The 16,879-nt window shown below is 36.2% G+C and overlaps 1 protein-coding gene across 1 annotated transcript in view; it reads right to left on the bottom strand.

The window, feature by feature from the left end:
* ATP7A (ATPase copper transporting alpha) overlaps positions 1-16,879 on the bottom strand; it is a 152,338-nt gene that overhangs the window by 31,769 nt on the left and 103,690 nt on the right. The window contains exons 6-8 of the mRNA XM_059909953.1: positions 6,858-7,021; positions 1,956-2,117; positions 75-151 (exon numbers count right to left, since the gene is read on the bottom strand). Coding sequence (XP_059765936.1) covers positions 75-151; positions 1,956-2,117; positions 6,858-7,021 — 403 coding nt within the window. The remainder of the gene's footprint in view (positions 1-74; positions 152-1,955; positions 2,118-6,857; positions 7,022-16,879) is intronic.

Raw genomic sequence — 16,879 nt, 5'->3', positions numbered from 1 at the left:
ACATGCTAACAGTTTGTTAAATTTGTAAAGAGGAATCAAAATCTGTTTTTCACTGACATTCCAAAAGTACTTACTGTCTTATCTCTCGTTTATGGTCTAGGTGGCTTGCTGACCGGTCCTTCTTGACCAAAGAAGCTTCAAAACCTAAGCTCTAAGGAAATTCATGAGAAAACAATTACTTCACTGAATGTATAAATATTACCTACAGAAATTCTAAGCTGTGGTATTGTCATTAAGAACAACTCAATTCAATTACTAAGTGCAAGTCATTCTGGGGAATATAAAGATGAAGATGTGCTTCCTTCTCTTAATTACCTTTGTTTCTAATCTTTCATCAAAGAAATGAGTATTTTCTCAACTCTAGTTAATGTCTATCCTACTGTTCTCAAACTACTGATTTAACTCAAGTGCAGTTGTCCTCAGTAGAGGTTCTTATATCAAGAAGTCAACTAAAGCCTCCAATAAGTAATTTTGGAAAAAAGCAGAATCTATTACTTGGTCAGGGCGACAGAGTGTATGATGACCTAATAAAGACAGAATTGAGATATATACACTACTATGTATAAAGTAGATAACTAATAAGAACCTACTGTATAGCACAGGGAACTCTACTCAATACTCTGTAATGACCTATATGGGAATAGAATCTAAAAAAGAGTGGATATATGTATAACTGATTCACTTCGCTGTACAGCAGAAACTAACACAACATTGTAAAGCAACTATACTCCAATAAAAAAAAGAGAATTCAGCAGTAAAATCATAAATCGTACACTTAGACAAGCATCTACTAGTACTGATGTATATTAATCACTTTATTTTTAATTTTAGCTTGGACATCTATCAAGTCATTGATCCATCCATCCCCTGAAAGTACAGAAAACTGAATAATAGGCCACAAAAGCTAGCACCATACTAAATATATTATTCAAGGGTTTGCATATGCAGTCTTTACTCTTGTTGTACCAGAAGAAAGAACACAAATAAAAATTTTCCACAATAAAATAAAGTACAGAAAGAAAATTACACCTAAGTAAGACTCATATGAACATACACAGTAACATACACTATATTTTGAACTGCTAGGGAAAATGCTGCCATCTTACATTTCTTGGCAGTATAACACAGTGAAAAGAGCAAGCATGAGCATTGGAATCAGAAAGATTAGGCTCAAATCCCAGCTATGACACTTACTACCTATGTGACTTTGGGGAAGTAACTTATCTCATAACCTGAGTTTCCTCACCTCCAAAGTGAAGATGACAGCACTGTTGTGAGAATTACATCAAGAGTTGAAGCTTTGCAATTTTGGTAACTGGCACATAGTAGATACTCAATAATGCCAGCTTCACAAAGATGTTAATGGTATTATTATCTACATTAACAGGATCTTACCTGAATGATTAATATGCTTTTTAGATCATTAGAACACCAATGCTAGACCACAGTGAAACTTCTAAAGCACTTTCACATGTATTACCACTTAAGATTTACTGAAGACTGCAGGATGAATTTGTCACAGAGAAAAAGATTTGGTCTTTTAAATTTCTTACTTTAACTATGATATCATTTGCTTTGACCTAACAAACAACACAGCATCTAGCAGGATGCTTCACTTTCTTAGTGATTAACATGAATTTTACTCATAACAAATTGTACTTTGCTTACATTTTCTAAATATTTTTAAATGATCTGTGGTTCTGCCTTAAGTCTGCTCCTGATTAATAGTGCCAATGTGCCTTTACCTAATTCTTCCTGACGAAGACCAAAACAAAACAAAACAAAACAAAAAGGCAGACACACTTACATTAACTTTTGAGACAGACGTTGTCTATAGAGGTAAACAAAGGAATCAGATTTTTCTCATCATCTCTATCTGATACAAACCAGAAGTGATTCAAGGGAGTGCTGACTAGATAGGTAAGAACACAGAAATGCAAAGTCTTGGCACTTACTTCAATTGTATGAATAATATCTCTGGGACCAATAATTTCTGGATCATATTTAATATGTGCTTTGTTGGTTGCCAGGGCCACAGAGCAGTAGAAGATCCCTCCATGTTTTGTGAGGGTAGACTCTATTTTATGTACACAGGAGGCACATGTCATTCCTCTCACCTGTTAAAGACAAAGGCTTTGTTATTCATAAATATACTTTTTTCCTCCATTAAATGTGAGTTATTACTTTAAACTAAAAGAACTCTTGTAACAAGGAATTAACACACAAGATCTTATCTGCACTATTCATATGCTTTAGATTATGATCATTAGATCACTGTTTTTATATCACATTGAACAAAGATATGGTCCCAGCTGCAACATTAAGGATCTCATTAAGTCTCCCTCTTCCTGTTATTACTCAGTGATAGAGGACTTGACAACTATCATTGCTTCTTGTATTCAATGCCTTGCTTCCCTCTAGATTTTTTTCACCCTGCTAAAGTATATAAGTATGTATGTGTGTGTGTATATATATATATATATATATATATATATATATATATATATCCTTTAGTATTACTTCTAGTGAAGGTTAATGGATAACAAAAGTGTTCTACCTTTGTCCAAAAATGTATTTTGCCCTATGTCTTGATTGAGGTTATACTTTAGTTGGGTATTAAATTCTAAAATGGAGGGGCAGGACTTCTGGAATGACTGTGTGAGGAGCTCAACAAATCATTTCCCCAAAGAGCAATGATAAAACTGGACAAAAGTTTCAAAAACCAACCACTGAAAGATTACGGGAAGTAACTAAAAAGAGTACACAACAAATTACAAAGTACTTATTCAAGAATATCCACCAAAAGAATATCATTAATAGTGGAGTGAGGATTTCTGAAAATTCTCTCCTCCACAAAAGCAGTGAGAAAACTGGCAAAAGTTGTTGGAACCACCTTTTTCAGAAAAGTTGGAAAAAAGGGAACCCTTGTACACTGTTGGTGGGAATGTAAATTGCTGCAGCCACTATAGAAAACGGTATGGATTTTCCTCAAAAAACTGAAAATAGAACTACCATATGACCCAGCAATTCCACTCCTGTGTATATACCCAAAGAAAGCAAAAACACTAATTAAAAAAGATGCATGTACCTCAATGCTCATAGCAGCATTATTTATAATAGCCAAGATATGGAAGCAACCTAAGTTCCATCAATAGATGAATGGATAAAGTAGATGTGATACACACACACACACAAAGACACACACACACACACACACACACACGATGGAAAACTACTCAGCCATAAAAAAAAGAATGAAATTTTGCCATTTGCAACAACATGGATAGACTTGGAGGGTATTATGCTTAGTGAAATAAGTCAGACAGAGAAAGACAAATACTGTATCTTATCATCTATATGTGGAATCTAAACAATAAAACAAGCAAATGAATATAATAAACAGAAACCTACACATAGAGAACAAGCTAGTGGTTACAAATGGGGAAAGGGAAAGGGGTTGGGGCAAGATAGGGGTAGGGATTAAAAGGTACAAACTACTATGTACAAAATAAATAAGCTATGAGGATATACTGTACAGCACAGGATATATAGCCAATATTTTACAATAACTTTAAATGGAGTATAATCTGTAAGAATTTTGAATCACTCTGCTGTACACCTGAAACTAATATTGTAAATCATCTACACCTCAATTTTAAAAACTGATTAAAAAAGAAATATGAAAATTAAACAAAAGCTTACAGCAATGTAGGAAGCATTTATTCAAGAAAATCAGATGAATTCCAATAAAACAGCAAGCTATATGGCATTACAGTTTGCCATATTCCCATCCCCTCTCCTCCAGCTCTGGGGTAGCCATGAAGACCGATAGGCCACAATCATGGTGAAAAACAGCATCAGGGGAGCTACCAGAGAGGACAGAAAAGGACTGGAGTACCTTCAAAGCCTCATTCCCAGAGAACTGTCATTATTTGGCCTGTCTGATGGTTCTCTGAAATATCCCACTTGCAAAGATGTCTGTTTGTCCTGATGATCTCAGTGAATACAAAAAGCCTTTTCCCCAGGAGAATTTGTCAGAAACAATTAGAGGAAATTATTTAACCTTGTGGCTGCCTGAGCCAATGGATAACAGTTGGGGCGAACAACAGACTAACAAAAAAAGCCTAAAAAGGAAAGCCAGGAAGCAAGATGTCCATAAGCACTCCAACATATTCCTAGGAATCTAGAAGGCCATGCACATGCATAGGGTTATGCACATGTCCAGGGCTGTGTGTATGTTCAGAAAAGAACTGAAAAGGCCCTAACTTCTCACCTCAGGCTGACCTTTAGGCTCCATAGAAGCAGGAGTCGAAGGCTAAGGCAAAACTGACAACTGCATGGCTGAGTGTTCAAGGCATGCCCCAACATTTACAAAGAGCTCTTTAGCAAAGACTGGGAGACTTATCGGTTCCAGATATTTAAGGCAATCACTGTCTGATCATTAGCTGACAACTGAACTAACTAAACAGAGATTTCAGTGGCCACACACAACAAAGAACATAGACTTTATAGAATTAGTTCAGAAGTCACTGAACAAACAATAACAATGACAAACAGCAACAAATAACAAACCCTGATGAGAGGGGAAGAATCTTATTTCCAGAGTTACTACATTATATTTTCAACAAAAAACTTTCAGACATACAATGAAACAAGAAAGTATGGCCTATACACAGGAAAAAAACTTTCCCTGACGAAGCCCAGACATTGGATTTACTAGGCAAAGATCTTGAATCAGCTATTTTAAATATATTCACTGAACTAAAGGAAATGATGTCTAAAGAATTAAAGGAAAGTATGAGACTAATACCCCACCTAACAGAGAGTATCAATAAAGACAGATTATTAGAAAGGCCCAATGGAAGTTTGGAGTTGAAAAGTACAATAATTGAAATGAAATCAGTGCCTATAGGGAAATTTATAAGTGCCAATATTTTAAAATAAGAAAGATCTCAAATAAATAACCTAACTTTCTACCTTAAGACACTAGAAAAAGTAAAACAAATTAAACCTAAAGCAAACAGATGGAAGGAAATAACAAAGATTAGAGTGAAAATTAACAAAAGAGAGAATAGAGAAAATCAACAAAACCAAAAGTTGATTACTTGAAAAGATTGACAAAATTGACAAACTTTTGGCTGGAGTGATGAAGGAAAAAAAAAAAAAAAGAAGACTCAAATGATTAATATCAAGAATGAGGACTGACTGCTAATAGGTATGGGGTTTCTTTTTTGGGGTAATGAAAATGTTTTGAAATTTGATAGTGGTGATTAGCTGTACAACTCTGAGAATATACTAAAAACCACTGAATTGTACACTTTAAAAAGGGTGAGTTTTATGGTATGTAAATTATATTTCGATAAAGCTATTAATTTTTAGAAGTCTTTAAAAAGTACAAACCAACCCATTCTTTTTAATAGTTGCTTAGTATCCCATGGTATGGACGTATGTATCAGTCTCCAATGACTGACATTTAGTTTGTTTCCTATCTTTTGCTATTATAAAAATACTATAATGAACATCTTTGCACACATATCATTTCATACATATCCAAATATGTCTGCTGGATAATTTCCTACAAGCGGAGCTTCTGAGGCAAAGGCTATGTGCAATTTTACTTTTGATAGCTATTGCCAAATTCTTCTGTTGAGTCCTTGTCTCAATTGACATTCCACCAGCAATATATGAGAGATCAAACACAGCGTTAAGAAAATTGCTTTTTATCTTTACCAATCTCACAGATGGAAAATGGCATTTCAGTGCAGTTTTAATTTGCTTTACTCTTATTAAAAGTGACATCGAACATTTTTTCATTTAAGGAGGTATTGTTTTGGGTTTTCTGTGAACTGTCAGGTCATATCCTTTACCATCTTTCTTTTGGGTTGATGGCTCTTATTGATCTACAACAGTTCTTCATATATTAAGGAAATTAACCTTCATTTATGATATAAATTACAATTATTTTACTTGCCTTTTGACTTTGTTTATGGTGTTTTTCTCCCAAGAAGAAATTTTTATGTACCTGAAGTTATCAACCTTGTCTTTTATGGATTTTGTATGATATTTAGAAAGACTCTTCCTACTCTAATATTATTTTTTAAATGATAGATTGGATGTTATCACTGGGAAAAGCTAGGTAGAGGCTACAGGGAAATCCTCTGTACTATTTTTGCAATTTCTTTGTGAGTTTAAAATTATTTCCACAATGGACTGATGGACTGATGTATGATAAAACAAATACAGTAAAATGTTAATTGTAGAATCTATGCAGTGTGTATAAGAATGTTCAACTGTACAATTCTTTTGACTTTCCTGATGTCTGAAATTTTTAAAATAGAATATTGAAAAAAGCTCCAAATATTTCTTCTAGTAATTTCATGGTTTTATTTTTTACATTCAAATTTTTGTTTGAGCTGGAAGTTATTTGGTACAGGGTTAAATTTTTTGTTATAATTATTTAAGTTATACAAGTAAAACTTGATTGGCTGAGTTGGAGAAAATGTCATTTTAAACCAATATGCCTTATACCTGGTTTTATGACTTTATTTATAAAATTTGTCTTTAATGCATCTAGAATTTATTCTTTTACGTGCTACTAGGTAGGAATCATACTATATTTTAAAAGTTGATTTTCATTTATTCATTCAAACTCAATTCTTGTTTATTGGTTCTTAATAGAGATGATTATCTTTTACATTCTATGCTTGAAGGCCACCGTTGTCATATCTTTCCAGTTTCCTTAATTTTCATTTGATGTTTTATTGTCCCAACATTTTAATTATCTTTCAAACTCTTTTCTGAATTCTTGCCAAGTTTTTCCTGCAAATTCTATTAACCACACAAAATGTCTTACTTACAACAAGTTCCAAAACACCATCCCCTTCATCAGCATTTTCCATCACAGAGGCTCCAAATCCAAGCTCTCGGATTAACTCGGCTATCATCGGGGGTTGTATGACAGCAGGGTTATATCTTACTTCTGCCTTCCCAGCCATCAGAGCCACAAGTACAGAATATATTCCTAGGAATATTGAAAAGAAAAACAATTCAGATAACATTTATCATAAAAATAATAATCTTATAATAGTTTTTTTTTCATTTAACTGTGAAAGGATGAAGTGAATCTGGAGAAATTTATTTCTTAACTTTTATACAGTCTTGAACCCCAATCAAATAAAACTATTTGAAAAGAAGGCCTCATTTTTAAAAACTTTTTAGTATGGAAATGTTCAAATACATACACACACACACACACACACACAAAAAAGAAAACAACATAATAAACTTGATGTACCCATCTCTCAGCTTCAATAATTATCAATAACACTGGGCTGCTCTTGTTTCATATATATTCCTACCCACTCACTCCCTGCCCTTTACCCTGATTATTTTGAAGCAAATCCCAGATATCGTATCATATGTAAATATTTAAATACATATCACTAAAAGATAAGACACTTTTCTTTAAAAAAGAACCATAATACCATTATCAAACCTGAAATAATTCCTCAATATCATCAAATATCCAGGCAATGTTCACATTTCCACAACTGTCTTACAACTGTTTAACACTGTTTGTTTCTTTGCTTGAATTGGGATCCAAATAATGCCCATAAACTGTAATCGACTGAGACCTTATCATGTAAATATAAAGTATTTTTAGAAACTCATAAGACAGAGTCCTAGAGAAAGGAACTCGTGTACTTAGGAAATGACTGCAGTTGTAGCAAAGAACCCAAGAATATACCAACATACACATTACAATATTGCCAAATAACAGTAATTTCTTTCTCAAGTTTTATTGTCTGACACACACTAATCTAAAATGCTCTTATTCCTAAGAAAAAAAAAGTGCCACACAACTTAACAAAGAAGTTCAATTTATGGCAGTCATGCTGTTCTCTGCTATAAGCATTTTGTTAACAACCATCCCACTTCTCTAGGCCAGCTATTGCTGTCACTGCCAGGAAGAAAATTAATAACGTGAAGCAGAAACAGCAGTTCTTTCTAGGAATCAGCAGCACTTGGTGGCTACCTGACAGGGAATAGGGATCAACAGTCCATAGGTTAGCTCTGGGTTTTAACAAAAAGAAAAAAATCCACATATTAATTTAATAATAGTTTTTAATAAGAAGACAAAGTATCTAATATAATCTAAGTTTTCTGTATAAAAGTGGTTAAAAAAATAAAATAAAATACTATTCTTTTCTTTGGAAAAAATAATGGTTACACACAGGGTTTTGTGGGTACCAAATAATTCAGAAGATAAGATCACAGGAAAGTATCAGTAATAAGAGAAGGGTATAGAGAAAGTAGGAAAAAAATCTTGCTTCAGTTGAATGTAATCTACAGCCAAAGAGAAAGAGAAAATCTGGTTTTTCAAGTTTCAAAAACATGTTTCATACTTATATAAATTATGGACAATTTTTAAAATTCTTACTTCAAAATATAATTAGAACTCTATCAATTCATTTTTTAAAATATAATGCAGATGAAACTGAGGGAAGACCAGTGCCACTTAATTAAAAAAACAAAAGTGAATGTAGTGACCCCAGCTAGGGCAATGGTATGCCTAATTGGGTTAGGAGGAAGTAAAGGGGTAGTAGAAGGTAACTGGAAGTATCAGCTTAATGGATTAAAAAAGAAAAAAGATCTGTAACTGTAATTTGTAACAGGCATTGCTTTCTCATGAGAAAGGCTATTTCTGAACTGCCCCAAAAGAGTTTGTTCTAAAATTAAACAGACCCCTTGAAAACTTCTTTTTGCTTTCATTTGCTTGCAACCTCCCACCTGTTCTTCTTTTTTTTAAACTAATTAATTAATTTATTTATTTTTGGCTGTGTTGGGTCTTCGTTTCTGTGCGAGGGCTTTCTCTAGTTGCGGCGAGCAGGGGCCACTCTTCATCGCGGTGCGCGGGCCTCAAACTGTCGCGGCCTCTCTTGTTGCGGAGCACAGGCTCCAGACACGCAGGCTCAGCAGTTGTGGCTCATGGGTCTAGTTGCTCTGCGGCATGTGGGATCTTCCCAGATCAGGGCTCGAACCCGTGTCCCCTGCATTGGCAGGCAGATTCTCAACCACTGCGTCACCAGGGAAGCCCCCTCTTTTTCTTTTTTAATCACTCAAAGTGTAATTTAGCCCTGACTGCATTCTAATTAGATATAATGGAGGCTGAAATGAAGGATACAGAAATGACAGATTGCGAATAAGATAATATTAAACTGAAGATGGCTCTAGTGTATAACATACATTTTGTTACAATAATGTTCTGGCCTTTACATTTAAGGTGATTCTACTGGCTACAGAATTGCATTATTACTATATATACTTTGAGTTATTTCCCCAATAGTGGGGATAAGCTTATAATAATCATATTTATTCAGCCCTTCTGACTAACAGCATGTATCAATAAGATTATCTTGGGCGAAGACTGCTTGAGTACCAAACCTATGACTTCAGGCTCATTAAACATACTCACATATCTCTATGGTTAACAAATCTACTATGCATACTGCGAAGTCCATTAATGTGAGTGCAAAATTATAAGCTAAAACATCTGAGTGTGACTGAATAAACAAATTTATTGTAGAATGGCTTGAAGATGGTGGACTAGAAGGACGTGCTCTCACTCCCTCTTGCGAGAGCACCAGAATCACAACTAACCGCTGAACAATCATCGACAGGAAGACACGGGAACTCACCAAAGAGATACCCCACATCCAAAGACAAGGGGGAAGTCACAATGAGACGGTAGGAGGGGTGCAATCATAGTAAAATCAAATCCCATAACTGCTGGGTGGGTGATTCACAAACTGGAGAATACTTATACCACAGAAGTCCACCCACTGGAGTGAAGGTTCTGAGCCCCACGTCAGGCTTCCCAACCTGGGGGTCCAGCAACGGGAGGAGGAATTCCTAGAGAATCAGACTTTGAAGGCTAGCAGGATTAGATTGCAGGACTTTGACAGGACTGGGGGAAACAGAGACTCCACTCTTGGAGGGCACACACAAAGTAGTGGGCACATCGGGACCCAGGGGAAGTAGCAGTGACCCCATAGGAGACTTAACCAGACCTATCTGCTACTGTTGAAGGGTCTCCTGCAGAGGCGGGGGGTGACTGTGCCTCACCGTGAGGAGAAGGACACTGGCAGCAGAAGTTGTGGGAAGTATTGCTTGGCGTGAGCCCTCCCAGAGTCTGCCATTACTCCGACCAAACAGCCAGGTAGGCTCGAGGGTTGGGTCGCCTCAGGCCAAACAAGCAACAGGGAGGGAACGCAGCCCCACCCATCAGCAGACAAGCAGATTAAAGTTTTATCCAGCTCTGCCCTCCAGAGCAACACCCAGCTCTACCCACCACCACTCCCCCCCGTCAGGAAACTTGCTCAAGCCTCTTAGATAGCCTCATCCACCAGAGGGCAGACAACAGAAGCAAGAAGAACTACAATCCTGCAGCCTGCGGAACAAAAACCACATTCACAGAAAGATAGACAAGATGAAAAGGCAGAGGACTATGTACCAGATGAAGGAACAAGAAAAAACCCCAGAAAAACAACTAAATGAAGTGGACATAGGCAACCTTCCAAAAAAAGAATTCAGAATAATGACAGTGAAGATGATCCAGGATTTTGGAAAAAGAATGCAGGCACAGATCGAGAAGACGCAAGAAATGTTTAACAAACACCTAGAGGAATTAAAGAAAAAACACCTAGAAGAATTAAAGAACAAACAAACAGAGATGAACAATACAATAATTGAAATGAAAAATACACTAGAAGGAATCAATAGCAGAATAACTGAGGCAGAAGAATGGATAAGTGACCTGGAAGACAGAATGGTGGAATTCACTGCTGCAGAACAGAATAAAGAAAAGAGAATGAAAAGAAATGAAGACAGCCTAAGAGACCTCTGGGACAACATTAAACACAACAACATTTGCATTATAGGGGTCCCAGAAGGAGAAGAGAGAGAGAAAGGACCCAAGAAAATATTTTAAGAGATTATAGTCAAAAACATTCCTAACATGGGAAAGGAAAGAGCCACCCAAGTCCAGGAAGCACAGAGAGTCCCATACAGGATAAACCCAAAGAGAAACACTCCGAGACACATAGTAATAAAACTATCAAAAATTAAAGACAAAGAAAAATTATTGAAAGCAGCAAGAGGAAAACAACAAATAACATACAAGGGAACTCCCATAAGGTTAACAGCTGATTTCTCAGCAGAAACTCTACAAGCCAGAAGGGAGTGCCATGATATACTTAAAGTGATGAAAGGGAAAAACCTACAACCAAGATTACTCTACCCAACAAGGATCTCATTCAGATTCGATGGAGAAATCAAAAGCTTTACAGACAAGCAAAAGCTAAGAGAATTCAGCACCACCAAACCAGCTCCACAACAAATGCTAAAGGAACTTCTCTAAGTGGGAAACACAAGAGAAGAAAAGGACCTACAAAAACAAACCCAAAACAATTAAGAAAATGGTCATAGGAACATACATATTGATAATTACTTTAAACGTGAATGGATTAAATGCTCCCACCAAAAGACACAGGCTTGCTGAATGGATACAAAAACAAGACCCATATATATGCTGTCTACAAGAGACCCACATCAGACCTAGGGACACACACAGACTGAAAGTGAGGGGATGGAAAAAGATATTCCATGCAAATGGAAATCAAAAGAAAGCTGGAGTAGCTATACTCATATCAGATAAAATACACTTTAAAGTAAAGAAATGTTACAAGAGACAAGGAAGGACACTACATAATGATCAAGGGATGAATCCAAGAAGAAGATATAACAATTATAAATATATATATGCACCCAACATAGGAGCACCTCAATACATAAGGCAACTGCTAACAGCTATAAAAGAGGAAATCGACAGTAACACACTAATAGTGGGGAACGTTAACACCTCACTTACACCAATGGACAGATCATCCAAACAAAAAATTAATAAGGAAACAGAAACTTTAAATGACACAATAGACCAGATAGGTTTAATTGATATTTATAGGACATTCCATCCAAAAACAGCAGATTACACTTTCTTCTCAAGTGCACATGGAACATTCTGCACGACTGATCACATCTTGGGTCACAAATCAAGCCTCAGTAAATTTAAGAAAACTGAAATCATATCAAGCATGTTTTCTGACCGCAACACTATAAGATTAGAAATGAATTACAGGAGGGCTTCCCTGGTGGTGCAGTGGTTGAGAATCTGCCTGCTAATGCAGGGGACACGGTTCAAGCCCTGGTTTGGGAAGATCCCACATGCCGCAGAGCAACTAGGCCCGTGAGCCACAATTACTGAGCCTGCGCTTCTGGAGCCTGTGCTCCGCAACAGGAGAGGCCACGATAGTGAGAGGCCCGCGCACGGCGATGAAGAGTGGCCCCCGCTTGCCGCCACTAGAGAAAGCCCTCGCACAGAAACGAAGACCCAACACAGCCAAAAATAAATAAATAAATAAAATTAAATATTCACCTACAATTAAAAAAAAAAGGCATTCAAGATCCCAGTTCCTCAAGATAATTACTATAATAGTATACATCCTTTAAAAAAAATTGAATTACAGGGAAAAAAACGTAAAAAATACAAACACATGGAGGCTAAACAATACGTTACTAACAAAGAGATCACTGAAGAAATCAAAGAGGAAACCAAAAAATACCTAGAGACAAAAGACAATGAAAACACGATGACCCAAAACCTATGGGATGCAGCAAAAGCAGTTCTAAGAGGGATGTTTATAGCTATACAAGCCTACCTCAAGAAACAAGAAAAATCTCAACTAAACAATCTAACCTTACACCTAAAGGAACTAGGGAAAGAAGAACAAACAAAACCCAAAGTTACCAGAAGGAAAGGAATCATAAAGATCAGAGCAGAAATAAATGAAATAGAAACAAAGAAAACAATAGCAAAGATCAATAAAACTAAAAGCTGGCTCTCTGAAAAGATAAACCAAATTGATAAACCATTAGCCAGAGTCATCAAGAAAAGAGGGAGAGGACTCAAGTCAATAAAATTAGAAACGAAAAAGGAAAAGTTACAACAGACACCACAGAAATACAAAGCATCCTGAGAGACTACTACAAGCAACTCTATGCCAATAAAATGGACGACCTGGAAGAAATGGACAAATTGTTAGAAAGGTATAACCTTCCAAGACTGAACCAGGAAGAAATAGAAAATATGAACAGACCAATCACAAGTAAGGAAGTTGAAACTGTGATTAAAAATCTTCCAACAAACAAAAGTCCAGGACCAGATGGCTACACAGGTGAATTCTATCAAACATTTAGAGAAGAGCTAACACCCATCCTTCTCAAACTCTTCCAAAAATGTGCAGAGGAAGGAACACTCCCAAACTCATTCTATGAGGCCACCATCACCCTGATACCAAAATCAGACAAAGATACTACAAAAAAAAGAAAATTACAGACCAATATCACTCATGAATATACATGCAAAAATCCTCAACAAAATACTAGCAAACAGAATCCAACAACACATTAAAAGGATCACACACCATGATCAAGTGGGATTTATCTCAGGGATGCAAGGATTCTTCAATATATGCAAATCAATCAATGTGATACACCATATTAACAAATTGAAGAATAAAAACCATATGATCTGGGCTTCCCTGGTGGCGCAGTGGTTGAGAATCTGCCTGCTAATGCAGGGGACACGGGTTCGAGCCCTGGTCTGGGAGGATCCCGCATGCCGCAGAGCAACTGGGCCTGTGAGCCACAACTACTGAGCCTGCGCGTCTGGAGCCTCCGCAACGAAAGGCCACGATAGTGAGGCCCGCGCACCACGATGAATAGTGGCCCCCACTTGCCGCAGCTAGAGGAAGCCCTCGCGCAGAAACGAAGACCCAACACAGCCAAAAATAAATAAAGAAACAAATAAATAAATAAATAATAATTTTTAAAAAAAACCATATGATCATCTCAACAGATGCAGAAAAAGCTTTTGACAAAATTCAACACCCATTTAGGATAAAAACTCTCACAGAAAGTGGGCATAGAGGGAACCTACTTCAACATAATAAAGGCCATATAGAACGAACCCACAGCAAACATCATTCTCAATGGTAAAAAACTGAAACCATTTCCTCTAAGATCAGGAAGAAGACAAGGATGTCCACTCTTGCCACTGTTTTTCAACACAGTTTTGGAAGTCCTAGCCATGGCAATCAGAGAAGAAAAAGAAATAAAAGGAATCCAAATCGGAAAAGAAGAAGTAAAACTGTCACTGTTTGCAAATGACATGATACTATACATAGAGAATCCTAAAGATGCCACCAGAAAACTACTAGAGCTAATCAATGAATTTGGTAAAGTTGCAGGATACAAAATTAATGCACAGAAATCTTTTGCATTCCTATACACTAACAACAAAAGATCAGAAAGAGAAATTACGGAAACACTCCCATTTACCATTGCAAGAAAAAGAATAAAATACCTAGGAATAAACTTACCCAGGGAGACAAAAGACCTGTATGCAGAAAACTATAAGACACTGATGAAAGAAACTAAAGATGATACAAACAGATGGACAGATACACCATGTTCTTGGATTGGAAGAATCAATATTGTGAAAATGACTATACTACCCAAAGCAATCTACAGATTCAATGCAATCCCTATCAAATTACCAATGGCATTTTTTTACAGAACTAGAACAAAAAATCTTAAAATTTGTACAGAGACACAAAAGACCCTGTGTAGCCAAAGTAGTCTTGAGGGGAAAAAACGGAGCTGGAGGAATCAGGCTCCTTGACTTCAGACTATACTATAAAGGGACAGTAATCAAGAGAATATGGTACTGGCACAAAAACAGAAATATAGATCAATGGAACAGGATAGAAAGCCCAGAGATAAACCCACACACCTATCGTTAACTAATCTATGACAAAGGAGGCAAGGATATACAGTGGAGAAAAGACAGTCTCTTCAATAATTGATGCTGGGAAAACTGGACAGCTACATGTAAAAGAATGAACTTAGAACACTCCCTAACACCATACACAAAAATAAACTCAAAATGGATTAGAGACCTAAATATAAGACTGGACACTATAAAACTCTTAGAGGAAAACATAGGAAGAACACTCTTTGACATAAATCGCAGCAAGATCTTTTTTGATCCACCTCTTAGAGTAATGGAAATAAAAACAAAAATAAACAAATGGGACCGAATGAAAGTTAAAAGCTTTTGCAAATCAAAGGAAACTACAAATAAGACAAAAACACAACCCTCAGAATGGGAGGAAGTATTTGCAAACAAAGCAAGTGACAAAGGATTAATCTCCGAAATGTACAAGCAGCTCATGCAGCTCAATATCAAGAAAAACAAACAATCCAATCCAAAAATGGGCAGAAGACCTAAATAGACATTTCTCCAAAGAAGACATACAGATGGCCACGAAGCACATGAAAAGATGCTCAACATCACTAATTATTAGAGAAATGCAAATCAAAACTACAATGAGGTATCACCTCACTCCTGTTAGAATGGGCATCATCAGAAAATCTACAAACAACAAATGCTGGAGAGGGTGTGGTGAAAAGGGAACCCTCTTGCACTGTTGGTGGGAATGTAAATTGATACAGCCACTATGGAGAACAATATGGAGGTTCCTTAAAAAACTAAAAATAGAATTACCATATGACCCAGCAATCCCACTACTGGGCATATACCCAGAGAAAACCGTAATTCAAAAAGACACATGCACCCGAATGTTCATTGCAGCACTATTTACAATAGCCAGGTCATGGAAGCAACCTAAATGCCCATCAACAGACGAATGGATAAAGAAGGTGTGGTACATATATACAATGGAATATTACTCAGCCATAAAAAGGAACGAAATTGAGTCATTTGTTGAGACGTGGATGGATCTAGAGACTGTCATACAGAGTGAAGTAAGTCAGAAAGAGAAAAACAAATATCGTCTATTAATGCATGTATGCGGAACCTAGAAAAATGGTACAGATGAGCCAGTTTGCAGGGCAGAAGTTGAGACACAGATGTAGAGAATGGACATATGGACACCAAGGGGGGAAAACTGCGGTGAGGTGGGGATGGTGGTGTGCTGAATTGGGCGATTGGGATTGACATGTATACACTGATGTGTATAAAACTGATGCCTAATAAGAACCTGCAGTATAAAAAAACAAACAACTAATACTAAACTTTCATTGGGTTATTTGTATGGAAACATGTTAATATAAATGTTTCATACATTACATGAAATTTCTAAAAATCTTATATTTGTATTTGTATGGAAATATGTATGGAAATATGTTAATATAAATGTTTCAGACATTACATGAAATTTCTAAAAATCATATTTGTATTTGTATGGAAATATGTATGGAAATATGTTAATATAAATGTTTCAGACATTACATGAAATTTCTAAAAATCTTATATTTGTACTTGTATGGAAATATGTATGGAAATATGTTAATATAAATGTTTCAGACATTACATGAAATTTCTAAAAATCTTAGATGTTCTGGTATAATGTTATAAGTAATAATCCTAGTTATTACTTTAAAATGTATATCTCAGAAATAACTAATTTTCTTGTCAACTGCATTATTATGAACTGTCATCAAATCTTTAACCATGGTCATTTTTAAGTCTTTTGTCATTTACAGACAGTTCTGGGTGTACTCTGGTGATTTTGCAAATATGTTCCTATAAAAGGGTTTCATCTTCAAGAAATACATGGAAAAGACTCTGACAAGTACAGGTTTCTGGTAACGGACTGTACTGCTGAACTGAATGAATAAGCATTTTCAGAACTCTAATGAAAAACTGATGAACTCATAAAAGTGCTAACAAAAGATC

Source organism: Balaenoptera ricei, chromosome X (assembly GCF_028023285.1).
Source record: "Balaenoptera ricei isolate mBalRic1 chromosome X, mBalRic1.hap2, whole genome shotgun sequence".
Taxonomy (NCBI): Eukaryota; Metazoa; Chordata; class Mammalia; order Artiodactyla; family Balaenopteridae; genus Balaenoptera; species Balaenoptera ricei.
Note: the sequence above shows the minus strand (reverse complement) of the source record. Positions and strands in the feature narration are given on the sequence as shown.